Source organism: Protopterus annectens, chromosome 10.part0 (genome assembly GCF_019279795.1).
Source record: "Protopterus annectens isolate FY-2018-M chromosome 10.part0, PAN1.0, whole genome shotgun sequence".
In the NCBI taxonomy this organism is placed as follows: Eukaryota; Metazoa; Chordata; order Ceratodontiformes; family Protopteridae; genus Protopterus; species Protopterus annectens.
The window spans coordinates 1,790,869,618-1,790,897,128 of NC_056744.1; the positions used below are offsets into that span (position 1 = coordinate 1,790,869,618).

Below are 27,511 nucleotides of genomic sequence, written 5' to 3' on the forward strand. Positions count from 1 at the left end.
GCATTCCTAGACTTGGAGCAAGCATATGACAAGGTCCTAAAAAAGCTGATCTGGGAAGTACTGTGGTGGTTTGAAGTCCCAGAAACATTGGTAGAATTAGTGCAGGCTATGTACAAGGACCCAATGACTCAAGTATGAACAGTGTTCAGCCTCACAGAGGGGTTCCCATTGGGTATGGGTGTACATCAGGGTTCAGCTCTGAGCCCACTGCTGTTCATACAGATGATGGACTACATTAGCAAAACAGGTTGAAAGGGACAGATCAACAAAGCTGCTGTATGCAGATGATTTGGCAGTTCAGGCAGACTTTGAGCTTGAACTTCAGCAAAGGATAGGAGAATGGAATGCAAATCTGAAGGCACATGGTATGAAACTAAGCACAGATAAGACGGTGGTAATGGCAGCAAATTGGGGAAATCAGAAGAAACTGAGAATAGAGATAGAAGGGAAGACAGTAGAACAGGTAAACAGCTTCAAGTATCTGGGAGGAGTGGTTGAAAAGAAGGGTAGTCTGAATGAAGAGGTCAAAGCTAGTATCAGATGGGCTGCAGCCAACCGGCACAAAGTATCAGGTGTAGTCTATGACAGAAGAATGCCAAAGAAGCTGAAAAGTAAGGTGTACAAGACAGTGGTGTGACCAGTACTACTGTACGGTACAGAAACTTGTGCAGTAAACGCAGAACAGCTGAAGAAGCTAGAGTTGATGGAAATGACGTGCTTGAGAAAGGTGGCAGGATGCACATTGTGGGACAGACCAAGAAATGAGGATATAAGAGCAGACGCCAACATAGCTCCAATTGCAGAAAAGATCACAGTGAACAGATTACAGTGGTTTCGGTACATGTGTAGAAAAGCAGAAGACAATCTGGTGCGGAAAATTTGGGACAGATAGGAAGAAGGTAAGAGGAAAGGAGGATGTCCAGCAAAGAGGTGGATGGATTGTGTGAAAGAAGATCTGTGACAGGCATGAGTGTTGAAGAAGGCAGGAGTGTGGCACTGAATTGAGAGAGTTGACAACTGTTAACATGATACTCCATCCCCATGTAAATGGGAAAAGGGGGCTGATGATGATGATGATGGTGTTATATTAACATAGTGAAGCTTATCTCTTTAAACCTCCATTCACAATGGGCTCTGACTGGCCAACAAAATCAAGAAATAATTTAAAAAAAAAATCAATAATGCTTTTTTTATCTCAGCTGTCACATTATTCTACCTTCTAAAACAAAAAAATAAAAGCAGAAATAAAAAATATGCTTACTGTTAGCAAATCAACAGGTTCCGGTTGTCTGATCTCCACGTTGCTGTGACTAATGCTGTTAATGGCCATAGCATCATTTTCAACAGATTTAACATTTTCTTCCATTATTTTCAGGCTATCCTCTCCTTTAATCTTGTCCTCCAAGTTGCCATCGGATTCTGTCACAAGGTAGGTAACGATCTCTTGTTTAATGCACTCGAGATTTCCTTCCATCTGTTTTAGAGAATTTGCTTCGTCATTCTTCAGCTGCTGGATGAGTTGTTCTTCCTTGTCTAGGAGAAACTGGTGCAATTCTGCAAATTCTTGTTTAATGTATTTCTCCAAATTAAAAACATCTTCCTAGGAAACATAAGAATAAAGAAAAATAAGTAAAACAAATAGCTCTGCACTGCAGCTTAACTTGTACTTATGCATTTCCCTTAAATAAATAAAATGAACAAATGGCAGCCCATCCATTACATGGTAAAGGCATCCATCTGCAACACTGGTGATCTGGGAATGCATTATTCTCATACCTTTCAACTTTCTTGTACAAGAAGTCTGGATAAAGCCAGAAATAACGAGGGGTCAAAGACCCAAAATCAGAGTAAGATTTTAAATATTGCTTTTACAAAACAAACACTTGACTTAGCATGCACTTTCTGAAGTAGCTGAAATCTGAACTTCAAATGTCTGTCCTCAATAATTAGTCAGAAAACTGTAAATATGATGGGGAACTGACCAAAAATATGAGGAAAAAATCTGGACCTGCTGTGAAATTCTGAATATTTGAGAATTATGGTAAGCTTAGAGTGAGAGGCAACCATCTAAAATGTTCTGTAGGAGAGGTACTGGATGGGGTACATATCGGGTACAAAGATGATACCCCCAAACATATAACAATTCACTGCAGATTGGTAGATGCAGGAGGAACAAACTGTCAAAAAAGAAGACAGGTGCTTAATGGACTAATATTTAAGGTTCTCACCCAAAATAGTTTTAGAGCCAGTAAAGTCTACTATGAATCAACCATCTCTTAGCACACTTATCACAAGCAACAGCCCTTCATTGTAGGAGAAGCAAGATGCCAGATACAAAACACCAAGTGAGACTACTCCCACTAGCAAGACCACTGACTCTGGTAGAAGAGAGGCCAGTAAAAGTTGCAGTGCTTGGGATACGACCCAAGTCAAGGTGGAAATGAAAAGCTAGCTATATCGGCAAGACTGCAGTCTCTTGTAGTGCATACTAGGTTTGGAAAGGACTACATGAGGCTGGTAAATCCAAAACTCACCTCTACAATGTGAAAAATCTGCACAAACATTACTGAAATAATGGTGCTACCATTCAATCAATATCCTGCAAGGGTTACTACTCCTAAAATGTCTACAAATTCTGTACTGAGCCAGTATGTCATCATTGTTTGAAGTCTTGAAGCTGTCATGTGACAGAGAATGACACTTAAAATATGTGGCATTGGAGAAAGCTTCTGGGAAGCAGAATGTATCTTGTAAGACTAGACTGTTAAGGGAAATCTATTTTGGCGATACAGATGGACTCATGTCTGTCTATGCAGTTAAGAAACAGATCAGTAATGTACAGTAATTTAAATGCATCTATAATGATGAAGGCCACACCTGTTCACACAAGATGGTGCAGGTGAGTCCAGGTGAATAATACAAGTATAATACAGAGTAACAAGTGTAGGTAGGTCCATGTGGATGGATAATAACTCTGGGATAAGAGAATGTTATATACAAATATGGGACACTGAATAACAGGTCTGTGACAACACAGCATCCATTTGGATTGAAAAACAGAGCCGATACAAAATGTTTTTTGGGTTTGTAAGACTGAGGAGCAAACAGATGACACAAAACTCCTTGTACAGGTGTATGGGTCAGGTGCATCTGTATGTATGTGAATATTGGAAATGGTGAAAGTAATTGTGTAATTTACACTTACCTTCAACTGTAGATATTCAAATTCTTCACTGCTGCAGTAGTCTATAGGATGTATCCTGTCAAGGATACAACAACCGACAGGCTTCCAAAAACTTTCATTCCCCCTCCCATACTGTCACTTTGGCTGATTATAGGCTAATCCTTTTTGGAGAGCTATATAACCAGCCAGAGTAACTAAAAATCTTCAGGATGTTCTTGACCCAAAAGAAAAATGACAAAGTCCTCCTGAGCAACCATTAAAACATATATACTATAAATATATATAATCATACAATATATATGTGTGTGTGTGTGTGTGTGTCTACTTTGTTTCATTGAATCTCATTTCACCCCAACCACTTCAATGAAAATTCAAATTACTGAAAACTCATTTCACTGAACTGAAGTTAGTATATATGGTAATGTAAGGGAGTCCTCGTTGGGTGGGTGGCCTAATGGTGAAGGTGTTTCCCTTACAAACACAAGGTGCAGGGTTCGAGTCTCACAAGGGATAATTGGCTAGGCTTACAATGGCTCGCAAGGGCAGTTAGCTTAGTACTAACCTATGAGGTTTGCAGATGACATTGTGATCTGTAGTGACAGTAGGGAACAGGTGGAGGAGACCCTGGAGAGATGGAGATATGCTCTAGCGAGAAGAGGAATGAAGGTCAGCAGGTCTAAGAGAGAACATGTGTGTGTGAATGAGAGGGAGGATAGAGGAATGGTGAGGATGCAAGGAGTAGAGGTTGCGAAGGTGGACGACTTTAAATACTTGGGCTCAATAGTTCAGAGTAATGGTGAGTGTGGAAGAGAGGTGAAGAAGAGAGTACAGGCAGGATGGAGTGGGTGGAGAAGAGAGTGTCAGGAGTGATTTGTGACAGACGAGTACCAGTAAGAGTGAAAGGGAAGGTCTACAAGAGGGTAGTGAGACCAGTTATGTTACATGGGTTGGAGACAGTGGCATTGACAAAAAGGTTAGAGCTGGATGTGGCAGAGTTAAAGATGTTAAGATTTGCAATAGGTGTTTTGAGGGTGGACAGGATTAGGAATAAGTATATTAGAGGGTCAGCCCAGGTTGAAAGGTTTGGAGACAAAGCCAGAGAGGCAAGATTACATTGGTTTGGACATGTGCTGAGGAGGGATGCCTAGTATACTGAGAAAGAGATGCTAAGGATGAAGCTACCAGGCAACAGGAAAAGAGGAAGGCTTCAGATAAGGTTTATGGATGTGGTGAGAGAGGACATGCAGGTGGTTGGTGTGACACAGCAAGATGCAGAGGACAGGAAGAAATGGAAACAGATGATCTGCTGTGGCGACTCCTAACGGGAACAGCCAAAAGAAGATGATAATGTAGAGTACTGTAAGGCAAGTAAAAGGTATATGCCCTTTTCCCCACTGTAGTGCGATCCTGGAGTTAGCATATTTAGTTAGGGGGGTGTGGGGGGGTCACAGCCCCTTACTTAGTTTAAGTAGATATTGTCTTCTGGACAGAGTTAGTCATTGCTGTTGCAACTATGCATGTCTATTGTTTAAAATGTATTGTTTTGACGTTTTTGATAAAATACAATATAAAACAAAGGTGGAGGCCTGTGCCTCCACCCTCCAACTATATATATATATATATATATATATATATATATATATATATATATATATAGATATACTAACTCCAGCATCACACTACAGTGGGGAAAAGGGCATATACCTTTTACTTGCCTTACATATCTAAATATATACATATATATATATATATATATATATATACATATATATATATATATATATATGTATGTGTGTATATAAAACACACAGACATGCACACACACGTGCACATACAAACAAATACATACACACAACCCACAACAAAAATGTATGGTGCTTGGGTGCAGCTAATGCAGCAGTGGAGAATTTGAACATCTGTACTATGTCCATTACTCAGACTGCTGCAGTAACCTATGGGTAGACTAGATAGCTTATACAACCAGGAGGAGGAAAGGATAAGGGTCCAGGAGTCCCTGGAGAATGGTCCAAGCAAATCTAGCTGTGGACCTAGAAAAGAAATCCAGCTTGTAGTACTTTGTAAATGTATGGATAGAGGACCAGGTTGCTGCCTGTAGAATACTCAAGTCCACCCTATTCCAGTACACCATCGCAGAAGCTAAAGATGTAATAGAATGTGCCTTAATATTGTCTAGATTAGATGGCAGGAATATTTTTTAATTTATTTTACATGTGTTTACTGGGAAAGTCCGACTGGAACAAGGTCCATTTACAATGGAGGCCCGGGGAGAAAAGCTCCATAACATTACAGTACGAAAACATTTCTGTACAGAGGCATATATACAATCAGAGCTCCATGTCTTTTACATGACAACACATAATCCACAAATGACAGAAAATTTCTATACAGAGGCATATATACAATCAAGGAGATTTTTTTCATCAAGGAGAATAATAAAAAAAACAATAGCAGAGGCCAACCATCTATAAACAGGTTGTTTAAACATGGGTGACTCTTTTTATTCCTAGAAAAGGAAACAAAGAGTTGGTTAGCATTCCTAAATGACTTAGTTCTGTCATGACAGTACCCAAGTTGGCTACACACATCCGAAGTTTATAGAGTGTTTTCTCCCTTGAGTTTTGGTTCTAAATAGGAAACAGGGAGACTGATGACTTGATTCAATTTGAACTCTGACACCACCTTAGGCATAAAAGAGGGATTTGTGCAAGACTGACATGAGAACTTGCAATTCAGATACTGTCCTTGCAACTGTAAGAGCAATAACAGCAGCAGTTTTCCAGGTAATGAATCTTAAACATACCTGACAAGCTGGTTTGAATGGTGACCGTCTGCATTTCTAACACAAATTTGTGATCCCAAGGAGGAGGACCTATCTACAATTTCATCTCAAGTGTAAAACACCTCTTAGAAACTTTTTAACAATAAACAGAGAGGTGAGAGGGGGATCCATGGCAGACATGCAGAAATGGCTACAAGATGTACCTTTATAGAAGCTCAGGATAGTAAGTCACAAAATATTTAAACATCAGTGGTCCAAAATCCTTGCTGGATCTGTGGGTATTGGCTAGGCACCAACTCAAAAATCTCTTCCATGTGCTAATATATGATTTTCAAGTAGCAGCCTTTCTGGTAACCATTTGAAATGTTGGGACCCATTAGAGTGAGTCCTGAAACACTGAGACTGAATGGCCAAAAAATTGGACTTGTATGTGTTAAGTCTGTGATGCTACTTCTTGGAATATTCCCTTTTCCCAGAGGTATGGTGATCTCTGAGTTGGTATACATAAGTCTGGGGGATGTTGGGGGTTGCCCCAATGTGGGGGGAAGCAAAAAGAAGTTCTAAGGAGAAGAGCGAGTTTTGAGATTCTCTCTTATGCCATTTCTCTGTCGTTTTTTTTCAGCTTCTCGTCACTCAGCATTTTACGTGCCAATATTTCAATAGGGAGACAGGACTTGTTGCCTCCTTCAGTACCTGCTGCACATCTTCTTGAAAGTGGAAGGCATCAAAACTGAATCACCCAGGCAGTCATTGCAGTGGTTTGACCACGGGGTGTATCTTACTCCACTTGTCTGGTGTGAATATATCCAGTCTGTGAGGAAGTTTCTAGTAATTGCTCCTGGTCAATTCCATAAGGGAGAACCAATTTTTCCTTAGGTCAAAAGGGAGCCACTAAACTGATTCCTGGAGAGACTTGCTCAATCTTCAGAAATAACCTGGAGATCATTGGAAAAAGTGGGAATGCATAAAGGAACACCCCAACCACAGGAATGAAAGAGCACATGTTTTCCAGGTGTGCTTGCAGGGGTCTGTGTAGTCATCTTCTGTGGAAGGGGGTGAACAAATATACTTGCTGTGCTCCCCACATCTGGGAAACCCATGGAAGGCCTATCCATTGAGTTTCCACTCATGAGGATTTGCCCAGGATCTGCTTAGCTTGTCTACCACTAAGATCTGCTCTTGTAGTATGCCAGAAGCTAACTCCCAAGGTATCACTGTCGGCCAGCACAGGGGTATGGCCTGGTGTCCTCCTACTTTATGTACCACATTATGGTGGACAGAAAACAAATTAAGAAAAAAAGTCCAAAAGTATACTCAAACACCAAACATAAAACAGTTTTCTATTCCTGAAATACGCTTCAAGTGCTTACTTAAATATAGCACCTTCAGGCAAAATGACTTAAACAGTAAAATGAAGGCAGTAGTCATGAAGTGTACATATGCACCAAAACACCCAAGTACATACAAACTATTTCTAAGCTTAAAATCCTTGCACTTTAGTTAAAATACAGTGCATTTGTCTCACAAAACAGTCCCAGTATTCAATAAGAAGCCCTGTTCTAAAACAAAAAATGCAACTCCTCACAAGAAACTTATGATATTAATAAAATTGCCAGAATTTTTCAGAAAATAGAAGATACATCAAAAATATGCTGTGCGTGGAAAGTTTCTGCTATGGAGACTTGTCTGCCAGAAATGAAGCCTGCAGTTAATTGCTGTGTACTGTGAAGCATCTCAGATTTTACTCCTTGAGGCAGTAGGAAAGTTCTGAAGATGTTTATATAGTAGCCATTCTAAAATAGGGTCATTTTAGGGGTTAGCATAGCGGCAGCAAGAGTGACACAGTGTGTGTAGGGATGATAGCTTTTAGAAGCTGACCAGTTGCATCTTTGGAAGGATCCAAACCATAGGCTACAGTAACAGGCAGAATGAAAATTAAACCTTTTCCTCACTGTTGTGGGATTGCAGAGAAGATATAGATATAATTAGCAGGGGGTATGGGGGTTGCCCCTACATTAAATAGGTTTTCAATATTTTGGGTTTCAATACTTTGACTTTTCAATCAAATGATAGAAATGCATATATATCTGCATTTCACACGCACATGTACATTTGCAGGATCTGATAATTCACATCAGTGATGCAAAACACCTTGCATAGGTTTATGGATGTCATCTATAAAGCAGATCCATAAAGAAAATGTATTTTGCATTTCTATGAGTTGGTGAGCAGATCTGTAATGCAAAACAGCTCATGTGAGTCTATAGCAAAGAAATATATCTATAATGCTTAACATCCTGTGAGGCTCTTTGAGGAAAGAAACTGTATCTATGAAGCAGAATGGCTTGTGTGGCCCTGTGGGTTTGAAGTACATATCTGTGGTACAGAATGGCTTGTGTAGACCTATGAAGTTGGAACCAGATTTGAATTACATAATGGCAGGTCCTTACTCTCAATAATTTGCAGTGAATGCATTTAAGAGTTAAAACTTTATAAATCCCACAAATTAGTTTTTTTAACTGCATTGAAATACGGATCAGTACAGCTACCAAAAACAACATTTTCTTTGCCATTAAAATGTAAAATCTATTTAACGTGCATTTAATATATCAATCCTATTTTAAACAATTTCTTAGGGGAGATAAGTTCCAAAGTACTACAAAACATTTAAGAACAATACTTTTACAATCTCCAAAAAAAATCTCCAGTTTAAATAATTATACTAAATTGGACATAATATGAAAACATTGGTTAAGAATACATTCAACATATATGACAATGATTTAATATTCAGAGAAGGTTTAATTTTTCTATAAACTGGCAAAAGCCAAGTTAGTTTAATACAAACAAGAATTGCAATATGAAGTCAGAGAAAAAAGGGTTGTGGTATATTTAGAAAGAGAGTCCTTTGACAGAAGTAAGGAAGTGAGTGAAGAAGGGAGAGTAAGGAGGTATAAGGTATGAAGAGGTACTTCGTGACATACAGGGATATAGTACATATATTTTAATAATCTTTTGTTCTTGTACTACATGCCGAATGCCCTGTGTATTCAACACCTTCATGTTAACTCAGTTCTGACTGCCACACTTACAGTATCATAAGATACGTATTGTGCACTGAAAATGCACTGTTCCATTCACTAGTGTAAGTATATACAGTACATCAGTAAACACTGCTGTGGATATACAGGCACATAACTACTGGACTAAAATGGACTGTAAATTAAATAATGGTATAATTTTCAAAAAGTAAGACATTTATGATTAAAATAACCTTTGTAAAGTGACAGTACAGCACTTCAGGACAGTGGGTAAAATATTTACTAAAGTCTTTATCATCATGTACTATCATAAGACAACAGCTTGAATGGTCATGCAGAAACTTATGTTAAATGCCTGCACAAATCAATTTCACATATATAAGTAAAGTATTACAAAACAACCTTTAGGGCGGCCACGGTCGTGCAGCGGATAGCGTTGCCGCCTCACAGCAAGAGGTTATCCGGTTCGATCCTCAGCTGAGGTGCCTTCTGTGCGGAGTCTGCATGTCCTCCCTGTGGTCACGTGGGTTTCCTCCGGGTGCTCCGGTTTCCTCCCACATACCAAAGACATGCTGTAGGTGGATTGGACACACTAAATTAGCCCTAGGTGTGAGTGCAATAAAATTAGCTTTAAATAGGAGAAATACCAAGATGCTTTATGAATTTCTCACAAATGATTTATCTTTAAGACATTTGGAATTAACCATTCACCCTACTTACTTTTATATCTCCAATTTCCTTCTCATGATGGTTTTGCATGTACTTAAATTCTTTCACTTTGGATTCTAGAGATGTTAAAGCCATTTTTATTTTGTCCTGTGGATTGAACAAAAAATAATAAAAACAAAAACATAATTAAACCACATGAACAACAAGACCAAGAGCTGCAAATGTACTTTGATGACCTTCCATTACAAGGACAGGGTAAAACACCAATATGGGTACTATACCCATCACCAATGTCTGTAAAGTGCCAGGAAAGGCATACAGACACTGCCATGAACTTTAAGACCCATTAGTGCAATGCTAGGTATGCATAACTATAATTAACTTTATAAAGCTTTAATTATTCAATTTATAGAACCTTTAATCGTATCTTTAAGTAAGAATGAAGGCATAACGTCTTAGAAAGGGAGTGGTCTTCGTTGCTATCAGGCAACTAAGATAAAATGGGGCAAAACATTGGAAAACAACTGCAAACACAGTTTGGTGATTAGGCTGTGGGTAATCTCTCCCCCCACACACATATACCAGGTGGCCCACTTACCTACCTAGTGGGTTAAGCCAGAAATTCTGTAATAATATCCTACTTCCTCCTGTACCCCTAAACCCCCCCCTATCTTAAGTAAGCTTTCCCAAGTGAAGGAAAGTCATTTCAATTTATTGTATTTGCAATTAATGTCTGGAAATTTATTTATCTGTGTTACAGACGACCTTAACCCCAAAAATCAAACAGTGTCTTCCTTGGGTGCATATTTCCCTTAAATGCCATTTATGTTAGTACTTTATCAACCCCACTGATGAATTTCTGCCATGTTCCCCAATCCATACTTTTCTAGTCCAGTTCTGGTTATGAGGTAAAGCAGAAGGCACCAAGACAGTATAGTTCTGGGGGATAAAACAAACACAAGTAAATCCGAAAGAATGTCCTAAAACAGACGACACTGACTGATTACTGGTTAAAAGAATTTCCAGTGATCACTAAAACAAACTGCATGAAAATATTAAGGAGGCAAAGAAACAAACCAGCTAAAAGCAACGTAGGAAAGGAGTCTTGTAAACCAGGGAAACTGGCAGAGGAGACAACTGCCTGTTATGGAATACATTCTGGTAGTTCTACTCTACAATAGAGAATATTAATAAAAAACACATGAGGCTACAATAAAGATCATCATAAACTCTGTGCAATGACTAGAAGGAAAGATACTTAAACAGCCAGATTATACAACCTGCACTCAAGAATCCCTCAAAATATAGGCTACACTAAATAACAAAAAAAAGTTTCGATACTGCAGCCCCGAATGAGATTTGCATAACGTAGACATGAATTTAAAATATATACACTGTTGCCTGTGCTAGATCAGAAGGTTGTCAGTATCTTCTATACATCAGGTATGATAGATATTGTGTAAATTAAAATGCTTTTCACCAAAATACTGTGTGTACATTGAAAGGAAATGTGCAAGGCCAAACAGCAGTTTTCAAAATAATATGGCTTGCTTTGCAAGAACAGTTATGTTCAGCTTAGACATTAATAATATATAGCTGTGGGCATTACTGTAAATGCATATTGTTATAGAAAAAAAGCAAGTTGACTTTCTTGGCTTTCAGATGCAGAAATAAATAAATAAAATGCAGACAGGTCAAGTGATGCAAAGATGACGTGGAAAAACTTTTATGAAGTCTTCAGTTGCAGCAAGGACCAAAAAAGGGCATGAAATAACCATGGACTTTTTCATGACACAGACAGAAACCAGAAGAACAAGTCACAAGGACATTAAAAATAACACTGGTTGAAAAGAATATATAAACTGGACAGTATGTTTCATTAAGTAGTGAAGTCTTAGACTAAGTGTGCCTTAGTCTATTCATCTGTCTAGCTGTGTTATAATAGAATTGAAATAGCTCTGAAAGAATTAACTGTTTGGCAAGAATTTGTTCTGAGACAAATAAAGACTAACAGATACAGTAGTACAGAGTTTGTCGTGTCTCTTTCAGACATTTTCTTCAGTGGCAACAATTCTTCAGTGGCAAGCCAGCCAGCATTTCTTCAGAAAAAAATAAATACATTTCTTAAGTGGCGAGTCTTGGCCAATGACTGTGACCATATATCTGTTACCAGCAGTTAATATTACAGAGGGATCCCTACTACTTAATACGCTAGTTCAACAGACCAACAGTTCCAGTGCTTTAACAGAACAACAGTTCCAATTCCAGTACTTCGTTGGTGGATACAGAGCACTGCTGTGGAAGCTGTCCTGCGTCGGACCAGCTACAATTCGTCTGTGGAAAAACACTGTCCTTTTCCAGATTGACTTTAGCCTGATCACCTGCTTGTCTTCTGCATACATTACAGTACTTTCTTCACAGTTATTGAAGAAATGTCACCACTGAAGAAATGTACTTCTTTATTTTCTGAAGAAATGTCAAGCAGAGGTCTTTATTTCGCCACTGAAGAAAATGTCCAAAAGTGAGACGAGACAAACTCCGTACTACCGTATCTGTTCTACTTTATTTGTCTCAGAACAAATTCTTGCCGAACAGTTAATTCTGTCAGAGCTATTTCAATTCTTATTATAAAACAGCAAAACAGATGAAGATACTGATTCACTCTCAGTATAAGGCGTCACTACTAAGTGAAACATGCTGTCCAGTTTATATATTCTTTTCAACCAATGTTATTTTTAATGTCCTTGTGACTTTTTCTTCTGATTTCTGTCTGTGTCATGAAAAGGTCCATGGTTATTTCATGCCCTTTTTTGGTCCTCGTTGTATCTGAAGGCTTCACAAAAGTCCTCCATGTCATCTTTGTGTCACTTGACCGGTCTACATTTTATTTATTTATTTCTGCATCTGAAAGCCTAGAAAGTCAACTTCCTTTTTTTCTATAACAGGATGCCTTTACAGTAAAGCCCACAGCTATATGTCATTAATATCTAAGCTGAACATAACTGTTCTTGCAAAGCAAGCCATATTATTTTGAAAACTGCTTTTTGGCCTTCCACATTTCCTTTCACTGTACACACAGTATTATTGGGGAAAAGCATTTTAAATTTACACTATCTATCAATTCTAACTTTTTTTGATTTAAGGCCCATATGATCTTCAGTACTTTGAATCCCTTGGTCTGTTGCAACATACGAATCCCTTGCATTCAATGCCATCTCTGACTGTTATATTACCAACAGCTGTTACTTGATTAATCCTTTTATTAACACAAATCCTATAATGACGATAAGAGCAATTAATGTGGAAGTTGCAATATTCCACCATAGACACATAGCCGTTATTACTTATTTATTTGTAACTGTTTTTATACTTCCTTAAACAAGTTGTCAGTCTTGCAATTACACACAAGCATTTCAAAATCTTGTCAAGTTAACCCTTGCTTTACAAGGCAAAACCTTGTATTAGAAACAAGCATATTTCTTTTGCACTGCATAATTTCATTATTGCTTTAGGAAAAGAATATTTACATGAAAATGTGATCCTCTGTACTTAATAGCCTTTCTTTATTGTTAACAACAGTTACTTGTTTGACAGCTTTATAACACATCTCTTTTGTTATTCTGAGTTATCTCCATAAGTTTCATCTGCTATTAACTTTATAACTTTCCACATTGCCTTAGTGGCACCATACCAGTGAAAAAATTCAGCTCCTGAAATAACACCATTTATGTCCAGTTGTTTTAATTTTTCCCCAATTTTTTTTTTATCATGAACCTCCCTCTTTTTCTGGTGATTTTTTACCATCTCCTCTGGTAATGTGTGAGTAATTTTCATTACTAGAACTGCATACTCTATGTAACACAATTTCTACTCTTTCATTTCTTCCTTAAAAGAAGTATTATGTTTTAACTCCCATGCTGTTTTTATTTTATACTCAAGCTTTTTCACATTACCATAGTTCTTATGAAAACAGAGTATCCCTTTTCTTATTTTTATCATCTGTAAATGTTTTTTTTTTATGGCTGATTGTTTTACAACTCTAATTTTATAAGATTTTTTAAACATAAAACCTGTATGTGTAACCTCCACAGGGACTGCATGTAATGGCATTTTTCCCTCTGTAAGGAATTTGGCTAAAAACCCAACAATTTGACTTGTCACATGCCTTTGCAAACACATTTTGCATGTCCAAAATATACTGAAATCAGGTATCCGATCATGATGTCCCTGTTCTCATGATTTATTATATCTGAGTATCTCTCCCCGTTTTTTCTTTGTAACCGTTTTAGATTGCCTTGTCTTGTTCATAGATTGCTATTATAGAAACAAATTTAAACTTTTGTAAGACTGTTAACAGACTGTTACTGTACTGATACTGTTTGACTGTTATTAACTTACACTGATTTTTATGAACCAACATGGTGTGCTGCTTTTGCTTGGATTTTTAGTAGCTGAAAAATGCTATTTGTAATAACTCTGTACTTTACTAACTATATGTATTGCTGTGTATTATTACCCAGATGGCAGTTACACCAGTTTGACTAATGATGTTTTTGCTGTACTAGTTTGTTTATAAGACTGTTTGCTGTTATATTTTATGTAAGACATTGTTTTGAAAATATGACATTACAGTCACTGTTTTTTACCAATAATGACCCTGTTTGCTGTATGCATAAGCTGCCTTTGGAGACATACTGTACTTTTAATGTGGGGGGGGGGGGTTGACCCTCTCTTGTTACTATAGAACCTTTTGTTATTTAGGATTTGTCATAGGTACTGCCTTAAATGTTACTCCATTTCCAGACGTAGATGTGGACTTACATACCCAACATTTAATTGCATTGTTTAGTTTTGCATATACCATTTGCACTACTGTAAATGTATTTACTGTATTTGTATTAACTTTAACTTTACACTGTATCTGTATTAACTTTACTTTAAAGCTGTATGGCTGTAGGTTATGTTTGCGTTTATTTTGAATCTGTCCTGGCTTATTAAACCAGTAAAGTAACATTTGAGTTTTGTATACTGACATTGTCTTTCATTGCTTTAAAATTCCCTGTACTTTGCAGCCAACTGATAAAGCAATTAATTAACAAAATGCAGGTTAATGCCTATTGCCTGCCATAATTTGGTATTTCATAGGGTATACCTTATTTTTTGTGTGTCCCTCTGTGTTTGTTCCTGTGACTGATTGTCCCTTAATGTATTTTCTTTATCTTGATTTCTTTCCGTTTTTGGGTTTTGATGAAGCATTGTTTGTAATATGGACAATTCTGTTTAATTTTGCCTATTTTCTTACGAGTAAAACATATCACCTGTTTTTCTGAACTTCATTGTGTGTCTGTCTGCAACCCTGGTAGAGCAGAAGCTGCTCGTGTTCCCCCTGTGTTTGTTTTATATCAGACTATGTATTACGTCCCCTTCCTTTCACCACGTAGTCTACAAGTTGTTTTTGTATATTTCCTATGTGCATCTGCAATACTGCGTACATTTTCATCAGACCATGTACTACATCCCCTTCCTTTCACCAGGTAGTCTACAAGCTGTTTTTGTACATTTTCTATGTGCATCTGCAATACTGCGTACTTTTTTAAAACTGTCTAGCACTCTGGCTTAATCTCTGAGCCTGTATCTGTCTGTCAGGCAGAAACTGATTTTAAAGCTGCATCTGCATTTGCAGAATGTCATTAACTGTCTGACGGAATTGCTTTAACATAACATTTTGCCTGACAAAAACATTATTTTGTTTTTTCTGTCATGCTATTTAGACTGTCTGTAAAACAGTGATGTGAGCCTAGACACTCACCTGTTTTAGCTGCTTGCTTGCTTTGCCATTTGCCAAAGCATTTAATGTAGCCTTTCCTGTTTATGTTTTATGTGCTTTGATTTTGACAATACTAAACTTTCCCTGTAAATCATTTTGGGAATCAATGCCTATAACTCCCATAGTACTGGAGCATGGGGGACGGTAGTCACAGGGCCATAAAATGATTGACCATTGCAGAGATGGGCATGTCTGTACTGTTGTAAGGGAAATATCTACACACACACACACACACACACACACACACACACACACACACACACACACTGTGGCTGATGTGGGATTAGAAACCCTACTTACCTACTATTACACACCACAGCTCACAGTACTAATTGCATGCACCACCGGTTATATCTGGCTGCAGCCACAGTACTTGTGGGCTATGCAAAGTGGCCTTGTCTTACACAGCCTGTGTGGCCTGCAGACTGAACCTGCTTTATGCTGTTATTGTATCTAGTGTTGTAGCAGTACGGTACATGTTAATAACCCTGCTGTGTGTACAGTTAACAGTATCACCATTTCTGGCTGGTTGCAGTTTGCTAGGTGGACAGTTGGCTAGTGACATACGGCCTGTCCAAGTCCTGCATTGCAGATTACACCACCTGTCCACCATTGTCTGTCTACAGGGTGACATTCCACAGGCACAGGTTTCTGTGGTTGGGTGAATTACGTCACTAAGCCACAGTGGTCTTTTACCATCAGCTATATATCACAGGGATGTCAAGTCAGATGCAGCTGTGTGTATGTGTGAGTGTGTGTGTGTGTGTGTGTGTGTGTGTGTGTGTGTGTGTGTGTGTGTGTGTGTGTGTGTGTGTGTATGTGTGTGTGTGTTATGTAACTGTGTTATACAGATATATGTGGAGGGTGTACATCACTCTACACCTTTATGTAGCTATATATCTAAATTATAAATATAATATATACATATACTGCTACTCTGACTTGTTACAACCTGCTGTTATACTAGCCACCTTCTAGGTTACTCAGAGCATGTATAATGTCTGTAGGTTTGGCCCTCTGTCCCTCCATTGTCTCTGGCTTTGTCCAGCTTTCTTGCAGTAATAAACAGTGACATATGTGGGACTCCTACCATAGGAGTACCTCACATGCAAAAGTTGTACGTGTAGCCAGCCTCAAACCATGAAAACCATCTACCATGCTAGTGTACTTTAGCCCACTGAGCCACAAAAGCCACCAGAATGTGAGGTTTAATTCCTCACACTATCAACAGCAGACAGACATATACACTTTAATCCCTGCATATTGTGGAAATAGAACATGGAGCCAGGTTCTTTGGGGCAGCCCTGGGAATGTGTGGTCTGCTGCAAACATACTGTTACTGCAGTTGTACTGGAACATGGCTGTGTTGGGGGTAGGGGACCCTGGCTTTGATAATTGTGCGTCTGTCCTATGACCCCACTGTTTGGCATTTCCCTTGCATACTGCAGTGGGATTTTCTGTTTTGTGGCCTACTGCATATTATGGGGCAGCCAGTATTGTACAGAGTACCTATTGTCCAACATAGCTGTTAGTTGTCTGCAAGTCACCCTGCAGCCCACTCCATTCCCTTGCATACATGCAGCAGGTCCATACATATGCTACCATAGTCTAGTACCTCATACATTTATTCTACAGGAGAGTGACTTACCTTGTAAATGCAGCAGTTTAGATAACAGTGCTTCAGGTCTTACTCTGTCTGATGCACATGGTACACAGCCAATACATGGTAAGGTACAGGTTGTGTGGTGTGGCTGGCATAACTTTTACTATGTATGTGAGTCAGAGTAAGGTGTCAGTCCCTAGGACACTAGGTTGTCAGTGCATGTGCTATATGTTGCCTCTTTGCCAAGGCCAGGGCTTACTGGGCACGCCTATGTCTGCCTACAGGGACAGGCTTAGGGTGTTCCTCCTACAAGTCCCCCTGTGGGTGTGGCTGTGGGGACCTTGGCACTGGTGGGGGGCTGTGTGTCCCTTCCCTGTGATGATCCTGCTGCAGCTGTTTCTACAGGATCATATTGTGTAGCAGGACACATACTGTAAACATCTGTGCACATGGTTGGAGAGTACTGCAATGCTCCACTAGATATATCAAGGCATCAGAACCGTGACTTGAGCAGCCTAAACACATGCTCTATGATGTTCCTAGTTTGTGCGTGTGCCTCATTATGGCATTCTTCAATTGGTGTGTGCACATTTCTGATGGGTGTCATCAATCATCCATGGTTCCAGTGCATAACCAACATCCCCCAGTAGATGGCCAACATCTGGTACAGCTGTGATGCATGCCAGATATGGGAGTCATGATAACTGCCACGGCTGCCAGCACACACATTCATGATAATATCCTGGGCATTGCACATGACCTGGCAGTTGATGGAGTGATACTCTTGTGGTTGATGTAGACTCTACCCTCCTCACTAGGCAGTGCTTTAATGTGCACATGAGTGCAGTCTATGGCACCCAGTACCTCAGGGTAGTGTGCTACACAGTAGAAGAGATGCATACTGTTGGCCCTCTCCTCAGGGATGCAAGGTAAATAAATGTGCTCACTGGCTTGTGGTAGCATGGCATCCAGGAACTGGTGAAGTACCCTGGATGCTTGTGCCTGTAAGACTCCCATCATGTCCCCAGATGGTCTCTGAAAAGTACCTGTAGCTAGTATTCTAAGGATTACACATATCTTTGTTTCCACTGGAATGGGTTCCCCTCTGTTGGTTCTGAGCCTGAGTTGAGGGTGGCAGAGCTCGGTTAGTTCTTGTAGTATGTCCCTGTCCACACTGTAGCACTCTACAATCTCCAGCTCATGTAGCTCCTAGAAGGTTACCCTGGGCCTGAACAGTCTTCTCCTTTTCAGTCTAGGCCAATTGTCTGCAGCAGCATCATCACAGACCTCAGCCTCTAGCACTTACAGATGTAGCAGAGCAGCAGCAGTCCCTAGCATTCTCTCAGTTAAAATTCACACGTCTATACTCCAAGGGTGCAGAGTATGGGGGGAAATCAGTTTGTATGGTGTATGCACACTTTATAGTGCTATGCTGCAGATGCAGCCTGTGTAATTGGATAACTATAATGCATTCCACCTGCCTGGTACATCATTGAGGAGTCTGAATGGCCCAAGTGGAACAGGGGTTATCAGTAATTTAACATGATTGGCTTTCCCAGGTAATTTCCCTTATTTTTTTAAATGCCTTCTCTTCCATGTACTGCTGCATGGATGAGCGCAAACCTGTGGCACTAGTATAAACACTGCTCAGCAGTCTGGACACACCCCCATGCACGGGCATGCTCAGCATAGCTCAAACCAGCTAAAAAATGTGCCATGCAACTAAACAAAGCTTAGCATCACTGGACACCCCCCCCCCGCTTAGCTGAGTGGAACAACGAGCAAATGGATGTCGCTGAACTCCAATCCACTTAAAAAGATAGTGACACCACCCTTCTGATGTCAGCTAGCTCTTCTGCAGATACCAACCTAGTTCTGGGGATACACAGGTTTTATCTGCAGAGACAGTGGCCCATTTTTGCTATTCAGTAACCCCAGCTCAGTGGCATACAGATCCGTGCACACAACCTGGATACTTCAACATTCCAGGGCCTGCCTACTTACCACCCACTGAAATAAATCACTGTACATGAAAAACTAAAAAGGGCAAACCACTGTGCCAACTGGAAAAATAATGAAAAACACAGGAGTCAAATTAGCGCTTCCGTTCTTTTTACTTCCTTTCTGATGAAGTTCTGGAAGTAAAAGGAATGAAAGCGCTAATTTGACTTCTACCATTGTACATACTCCATGCAGGACCCTATAATGCATTATTCTCACATATGTTTTATTTTATTTTTTTAAACTTTTTGTTTTTTGCATAATGGCACGTTTGCACGCTGCTGCATGCCGCACAAATGTAATATGGGCATTTAAAAAATCAATTTATTACATTAGTTTGCATTATTTTTGGACACACAGGGCATAGTTTTGCACATATCTGTGCCTACTATGCAATTTCTGACCTTCTAAACAGGTTTTTATAGTCCCTATTCCATTTCTAATGTCTTATACATGGAAATTTTCCATGTACTCTTCGGACACCATCACAGGGTCTGCATGACTGCCTATCTGCTTGCTGGATCACTCCAGAATCCTCATTTGCATGCATTTCACCTGCTTATGAGGGGACTTGCATGCTACGGACACCTCCGTGTCCGCACACTCGTGCATGCTCATCTGCTCTGTTAACTGAATTGCACTGCTGCTTACTTCCATGTAAGCTCTGTGTCACTATGCCTACATGGAAAATTCCTCCACGTAGGCTTTACTAAATTCCACCCAATATCAGTAAACTAACAACTGCCTACCACCCAGCCATTGGTAGGCTAAATGAAAGCTGAAGCCAGATCCCAAAATGAATATACAAGCAGGAGCATTCCAGGAAAATGTCCGACTAGTTTTGCATTCCTCAAGGGTAAAAGGTCAGCCCTTTGAACAAAACAGGGATGGAAGACTGACTTTGCCCCACACCAGTGAACAATCAGGACACTGACACATTAGCAACCCCAAAAGAAAACATCCCCAAAGGTCTGAACCAGGTCTGTATTTGAGCCCAGTGCAACTGCAGGGATACTATACTAAGACTTAGTGAATAAAACAGATGAAGAAAGGAAATAAAGAAAGAAATGTGCCTTTTGCAGGAGATGATAGTTGTAACACAGGTTACAATGTTACAGAAAAATGAAGATTACCTACAGTCCTGATTCTTATGGTATCAAAATTATTATTACTGACAAGAGAAAGATTTTAATAAGCAACCACAATTGTTATAAAGTTGTACTAAATAAGCCCACATTTACATATACGAGTGTACTCTGTTTATTTTGAAAGCAGAATGACTATATAATTTTCAAGAACATTGTTTATAGAACAAAGCAGTTAAAGAGACTTTCAGATATGATGAGTGTAAACTAACAAGAGTGACATGTTCATAGGTTCATAGATGTGTACTAGGCTGATGGCCCTGGGGCTTTTACAAGCCTAGCCATAGCATTTCCCTGGCATAGTGCCACCCGATCTTAATTCCCAGTGCCTCTGTCGAGTAGAGTCACTGGTGTTATCCCCAGGGTGAATTTTCTGTTTCCCATTCACTCATCAAGATTTCTCTTGAAGAGGGTCAGCAAGGTGATCTGCTTGACATGTATAAGAAGTCTGTTCCATAGCATGAGCAGTCTCTGAGTTATGAACCTGTCCCTCCTGCATGTTCTGTTACTTGTGGTAATGAGGTTGAGGTCTCTGGAGCATGTGGTGCGGAGGGATTGGGATTTCTTTAGATGTAGCATTTCTAGCAGAGCTGGGTCAGACATGGCTTTGTGGTGTTTTTTAGTAATTTGTTCAACATGTATGGTTCCAATGAATATTTTAATTATATTACAACTACACTGGTTTATATCACAGGACACTGGCTATGAAGCAGTTTGGCAAAATTAAAGAAAGTAATGCTAATGTACATATCAGCATCTATAAGGAATACAAATTACTTCAAACAATGCTCTGTGCAGGCAAACTATGGCATGCTAAACATACAATAAGTTTTTATTCTCTGCAACAGCCTTTTATAACCTGGACCCAATGGTGGTGACTATGATACCGATTTAAAGTATGGTAAACTAAATTACCAGCTTACTATTGAATAAAGGGTCTCTGGTTTAAATACGTACATTAGTTTGAGGAGTGCCTTAAAAGGAAGACGGTGGGCATTATTACAACAGTTTTCCATACAAATATAGTAGAAGTTGGTATGCAGTTGCACACTGAGACAATTAATATATTTGTGCATTTTTTTAATATGTAGTTAATGTAAGTGGAATGTTATTTAATGTAACATACAATTTTAAATGCTATGAGAACAGGTAGTTTTTTTTTTTTTAAAAAGGGGTAAAGGTTTAAGTTTTTAAAGGAAAACTCAACCTTAAAACTATTTTTTCAGTCTCTGTTTTCGAAGTTATTTTAATGAGTCAATATCAGTCTGACTGTTCCATACAGAATTTTAAATGTTTTCTGAAAAGTGGCTGTCAATGGGGCTTCACTTATCAACACAATCTTATTTTTCTTCAAGCTTTTCTCTTTCCCATAATCCATTTCAAGTCTGCTTTACATGAGTCATGCTATACATGAGGAAGCAGTGATGTATTCCCATGCCATTGACATATAATGGGATTAGCGTCTGTCACTGTCATCTTACGTACCTTCTGTAACAGGACTGCTTCTTTTATTTCCTGAATGGACCTCATTTGTGTGTATCTCAGGGCTTATTTTACAGTAAACAAAGGAATTGTACAGCTGCAACCAAAACACAGGGCCGGTGTTAGCATTTTGGGGGCCTCCAGCAGATGTCAAGTTAAGGGGGCCTCTGGTTCTTCCAGTTTACATATCACCCTGTCACTGCCACCCTTCCTAAGTAACCTTTTAGTTCATACTGCAAACTTTTAGGAGTAATACGCACAGACTGATCTGTAGCTACAATACTCTTGCATTACAACAGGCATGTTTACTGCACTATGTTGGCCCATCTCACAAAGGAACATTTACAATTACTGGCATTAGTTGCAACAGTGATACATTGTAGTAACTCTATGTACAAGTCCGGACTTAGATGAAATGCTGTCTTGGCCTAGTGTTTCAGCCCCCGCCCCCCCCCCCCAAACACACACACACCCTTAGCCCTCAGTCTTCGGGACCCCATACCATGCACATTACCTCTTTTTCTTCCTTTTCTCACATTTTGCCTTACTGTTCAGCTTTTTCAAGAAGCCATAACTTCCTACATGCTCTGAAGTGCATTTTTAAAGTTTTTTTTCTTTTTACACAACTTTTTCATCCAGTGATGGCTTGAACATAAATTATGACGGAGGAAAGAAATTGTGCTACTGTTGAGCTTTAGTTTTCCTTGCATCCTTTCAATGCACCCTTCCTGAACAAGACAGCACAGTAATAACCATTTAGGAAATAACTCAAATAAGCCAGGGCCCAAGAAGCCATAGGGTCATTGATGTTCTCGGATATATTTTACAGCATTTACCAGCCTTTTAATCCAAGGGTGACCTAAACAAAAACATGAATAAGAAAATAATTTCAGTCTTATTTTTTTCTTTCAAGGAAAACATAACAATGTACCCAAGGCTTAATGTTCAAAGGTGACAGAGTAGTAGATCACAATAAACTAACAAGCCAGTTGTTGTCTAGATGCACAGGCCCTATCTGGGAACTGCCTGCCTCCCTAACCCCCCAAAAAGACTACCTCTGCATCATTCTGGTGTTAGACTGAGAAGAAAGCAGAGGTTCATATTGCCATAATCATGCATTTCAAAAGGCAGACACCTGTAAAAGTGCCTGAAGTGTGATTGTGAGGAAAGTGACAAAATAACAATTATAATAATGTATTCTATCTACTTTGTTGCTCCTTGACAGAACACTGTTCCTACATAAGATATACTAACCTTCTTTGTACATCTGTGAAGGTTGTGAGAAAAGTGAAAGAAAACAATAGCCTCTCAGTCTTGAACCCAAACACGTGCTATAATGACCTCACGTGCACACCTCCAAGGCTTGACTGTGATGAAAATGAAAGTACTAACCACAGAATCCCCCCCCACACACACACACACACACACACACACACACACACACACACACACACACACACACACACACACACACACATAAAATTTACAGCAGCTTTCTGTAAAGACTCATGTCCAGGCAGGGCTAGTTTTAGAATGGGTGCAGCTGAGAGCAGAGGCTATTATCATCTCTGTCCTAACAAGTTCATATCACAGCCTGTTCAAGTTAAACAGCGTAATCAGGAAAGTAATTTTTTTCTCCTCACTTTTCCCCAAACAGCTTTTGTGGGGCCCCCACAAAGTTAAAGATAATTAAGGGACCCCTCTTTATCCATTCATATAGTTTGGGGAGTGGGGCCCCCCAGACTCTTAAAAGATCTAAGCATCTGGATATCCTGCAATATATTCTATGCCTTACATTTGAAATACAATTACTTGTTAGCTAGAAGAATAATGTATGTGTCCGGTTTTATATACACACATATATATATATATATATATATATATATATATATATATATATATATATATTAATGACACAGTCCCAAAATGGAAGGCAAAGCAGATGAAAAATGTTAACTGCCAAATCGCACACAACGATACAATCCTTCTTCACTCCAAGTAGATAAAAAACAGGTTTATTCAGAACATAGATGTAAGCGCTTTCGCGGAGCTCACCTCCGCTTCATCAGACATACTAACAGTTCAACAGCCAAGAATATATATAATACATCAATTAAATAATTATTCAATTAAGACTCTTAGAAACTCATTGACAGTAATCAACTGAAAAAGCACTCATCATGAACCAATACTTGCACACTATGCTAAAACCATGTAATACAATATATTAACATTAAAACAATAAACATACAGAACCCAAGTTATAATCCTAGCAAAATGAACAGCATACTAAGCCACTACGGATACTGTCGGCCTATTAAAGTGTTAGACAGTAATCGTAATACAGTACATAAAATCAACAACCTTTTAGACAAGTAAAAGTAGTAGTAAAAGTGGATGCAGAAAAGACGTTCGTAATAAAGAACAGTACTAAATATATGTATATGTATAAAACCTAAAGCACAACAATGGTAAACAAATTTCTACTTCGAAGGAAAGAACGATCATAATTCTAAATGGCGAACATAAAGCTAACGTAGTCTTCTGCCTCTAAGTATAGGTTTAATACTAGCATGTTCATTGAGACCATACCCCCAGTGTGAACCTAACCTCAGGATCCATTTGATTTCTGATTGTTCAGTTAAATTAACAATGTCTCCCATTCTAGCACTTGGACATTGTACATGTAACACCTGAAAACAAAATACATGATCTTCACCTTCATTTAGAATATGTTTGGCAATGGCGCTATACACTTGCCCTCTTGCTACGCAGTAAAGATGGTCCCTAATACGCTCTCTGAGTGTTCTATTACTTTTACCTATGTAAAATTTAAAGCACTTCTGACAGTGAGCAACATACACTATATTGCGAGTGCGACAGGTACTATTATTTTTCAACTCCCATAGACGCCCCGTATTAGGATTTCTAAAAAATCTTGACTCATCCACATAAACACACTGTGGACATGATCCACATCTCTTAGTTCCCCAGAATTGCGAAACAACTAACTGTCTATCACCGATATTCTGATAACAAAGCTGTTGTTGTAGGTTCTTCATATTGCTAAATATAAAATTGGGTTTGTCGCCCACTATTTCTTTTGTATCAGCGTCAACAGTGAGAATGTTGAGAAAGCGCTTACATCTATGTTCTGAATAAACCTGTTTTTTATCTACTTGGAGTGAAGAAGGATTGTATCGTTGTGTGCGATTTGGCAGTTAACATTTTTCATCTGCTTTGCCTTCCATTTTGGGACTGTGTCATTAATATCGTTTAGTTCTTGTGGTTTTGGCGTTTGAATATATTTAACGTGTGTTGGTGTATTATGGAAGCAGCAAGGCAGGATACTGTGAAAACACCGAATGGTGAGTCATATAATAGAATGCGGAATTTTCTTGTGACTGACGTTAATCCGCTATTGCAAGTGAGTGTGAACGACTCTGTTCCGATGTCTATCAGGGAAGATACCAATGAGAACTTAATAAGGACTTTGAAGAAGGACATTGAAAATAACATCTACAAATATAAGCGTTTGGCATGTCAAAGGTATCACCTTGAAGCCAGCTTACAACACAAGGTGATACCTAGAGGTCTTCGGATCCTAAATATGCCTACGTATGGCAATTTATATCCGGAACTTTTGGTCAAGTGGCAACAAATTAATATTGGGGCAAGTCAAGCTTATATGCAGCTATTACTTGACTTTTTTCAACCGGAAGAGTTTTCATTACGTGATTTAATCGTTGAGCAACAAAATGAATTAAGTAGTGTTTATGGTCATGAACAAACTGATTTGTTTTTACATGATGTAATAGATAGAGTGCAGAGGTATGAAACAAATTTTCTTGGAATCAAAAAACATAAACTTATCAGAGATCTGCAAGACTTTGAACGAAACAATGTGTTCGTATGGCCGAAGAACTCTACTGATACACGTGAAATCAAGCGAGATGTTGCCTGGCAGAGGAGATCCGTTACGAACCATGAGGAGAATCAGAGAATGCTAAGTGAACTAACATCTACAGAACCCGTAGAAGTTGGGATACAACCTTTGGAGAATAGAGAATCGTCGTCTAACGATGTAAGGATACCAGCGACATCCTTTCAATCCCCGGAAGGGCCGCCCTCAGTATATACAACGCCAGTTGACAATGTAACTGGTGTGGATAAACGAGTAGTCAATGGGAAATCTCTAGATTCGGGGTTAGACGTTAGAAGAAAGATTCCTGTAGAAAGGCCAGCTTGTGAGAATTTCCCTTTAGCACCTCTTCCGATAAGACAAGGAAGAAAGAGGTCATTGGAAATAGAGGAACAAAAAATCTCCAAAAAGAAAGATCAACCACTGGGCAAACAGGTATGTACCCTGACGAAACTATGGAACCATACAACCTAGTATGGAACCTGTCTAGTCATGTATTGAATGAGCATGAAATTAAGCTGCTAGATAAAGGAATGAAATTCGTTCCTAGTATGGAAATAGATGTGAGTGAAACGTTAATGGCCACGAAACTTTTTGCAAGAAACATTACGTTAAGGTTGTTATTTGGTAATGAAAGTACGCACGAGGTTTGTCAATTCAAACGTAAGAGTAGCTTTATACCACATGCTCCACCTAATGTTGAATTATTCTCGAAAGCAGTTGAAAACTCACTATATAAAGGGATCGATAAGTCGGAAGATAAATTGACTGATAATCTGACTACTTTTGAGAGAAAGGCCTTAGCGGAGCTACGACAGAATAAGGATATCACTATACGACCCGCTGACAAGGGGGGTCCGACCGTTGTCATGGACACAGTTTTTTATCTAAATAGTATAAGGGGCATGTTACAGGGGGATGCCTATGCCAGAATACAGTCTGATGATGTCCGTTCAATCACTGGCAATATTAATAGTACTTTGTTGGATTGTAAATCTCTTGGTTTATTGACCGATGACTTACAAGAATTTTTCAAAGTTGAACATCCTTTGGTACCCAAGTTATATGGTTTACCCAAAATCCATAAAGATGCTTATAAACCACCATTCAGACCTATTGTGTCTGGTGCCGGGTGGTCTACTGAACCCATTTCCATCTTTTTGGACTCAGAACTTAAGCGTGTTCTTAGACGTTTTGATTATGTATTAATTGACACTAGACACTTTTTATCGGGTCTGTATGACTTTTTTGATGGCTTGGACATGACACAAGAGTATATTTTGACCACAATGGATGTAGAGTCATTATTTACGTGCATTCCTAATGACGTTGGAATAACAATGGTCAGAAATTTGTTGCTAGAATGTGAATGGATGAATGCCTGCAAAGCAGACTTTATTTGTTTATTACTTGAGCTTGTTTTAGAAAATAATGTTTTTCTGTTCGGCGATGACTACTATATACAAAAGAGTGGCATCGCCATGGGTACTAGTTGCGCTAATGCCTACGCTAATTTAGTCATGGTAGCATGGGAATTAGAATATGTTGTAAAATGCAAACAAGTACTATGCTACAAACGTTTTGTAGATGATTTATTTTTTGTATGGCATGGCGACTGTACATCATTAACTACATTTTATGAACAGATTAATAATAGCAGCTCATTTTTGAAGTTTTCTATGGCACAGTCCTCAGAGAGAATTAATTTTCTAGACGCAGTGATCATTAAATTGAATGGACGATATCATACCACTGTTAATAGAAAGGATTGCTATAGAGCTTCTTTTCTGCATGCAAGCAGTATGCACAAGCCATCGACTTTTGCAAATATTGTCAG

General features: G+C 39.0%; 1 protein-coding gene across 1 annotated transcript; it reads right to left on the reverse strand.

The window, feature by feature from the left end:
- Positions 1-1,207: 1,207 nt before the first annotated feature.
- LOC122814503 (nuclear factor 7, brain-like) lies at positions 1,208-23,825 on the reverse strand. The gene is made up of 4 exons (XM_044087078.1): positions 23,808-23,825; positions 9,746-9,841; positions 1,262-1,600; positions 1,208-1,219 (listed from the first exon to the last, which is right to left on the reverse strand). The coding sequence occupies exons 1-4, from the start codon at positions 23,823-23,825 to the stop codon at positions 1,208-1,210; spliced, it is 465 nt and encodes a 154-aa protein (XP_043943013.1).
- Between the last annotated feature and the right edge of the window lie 3,686 nt (positions 23,826-27,511).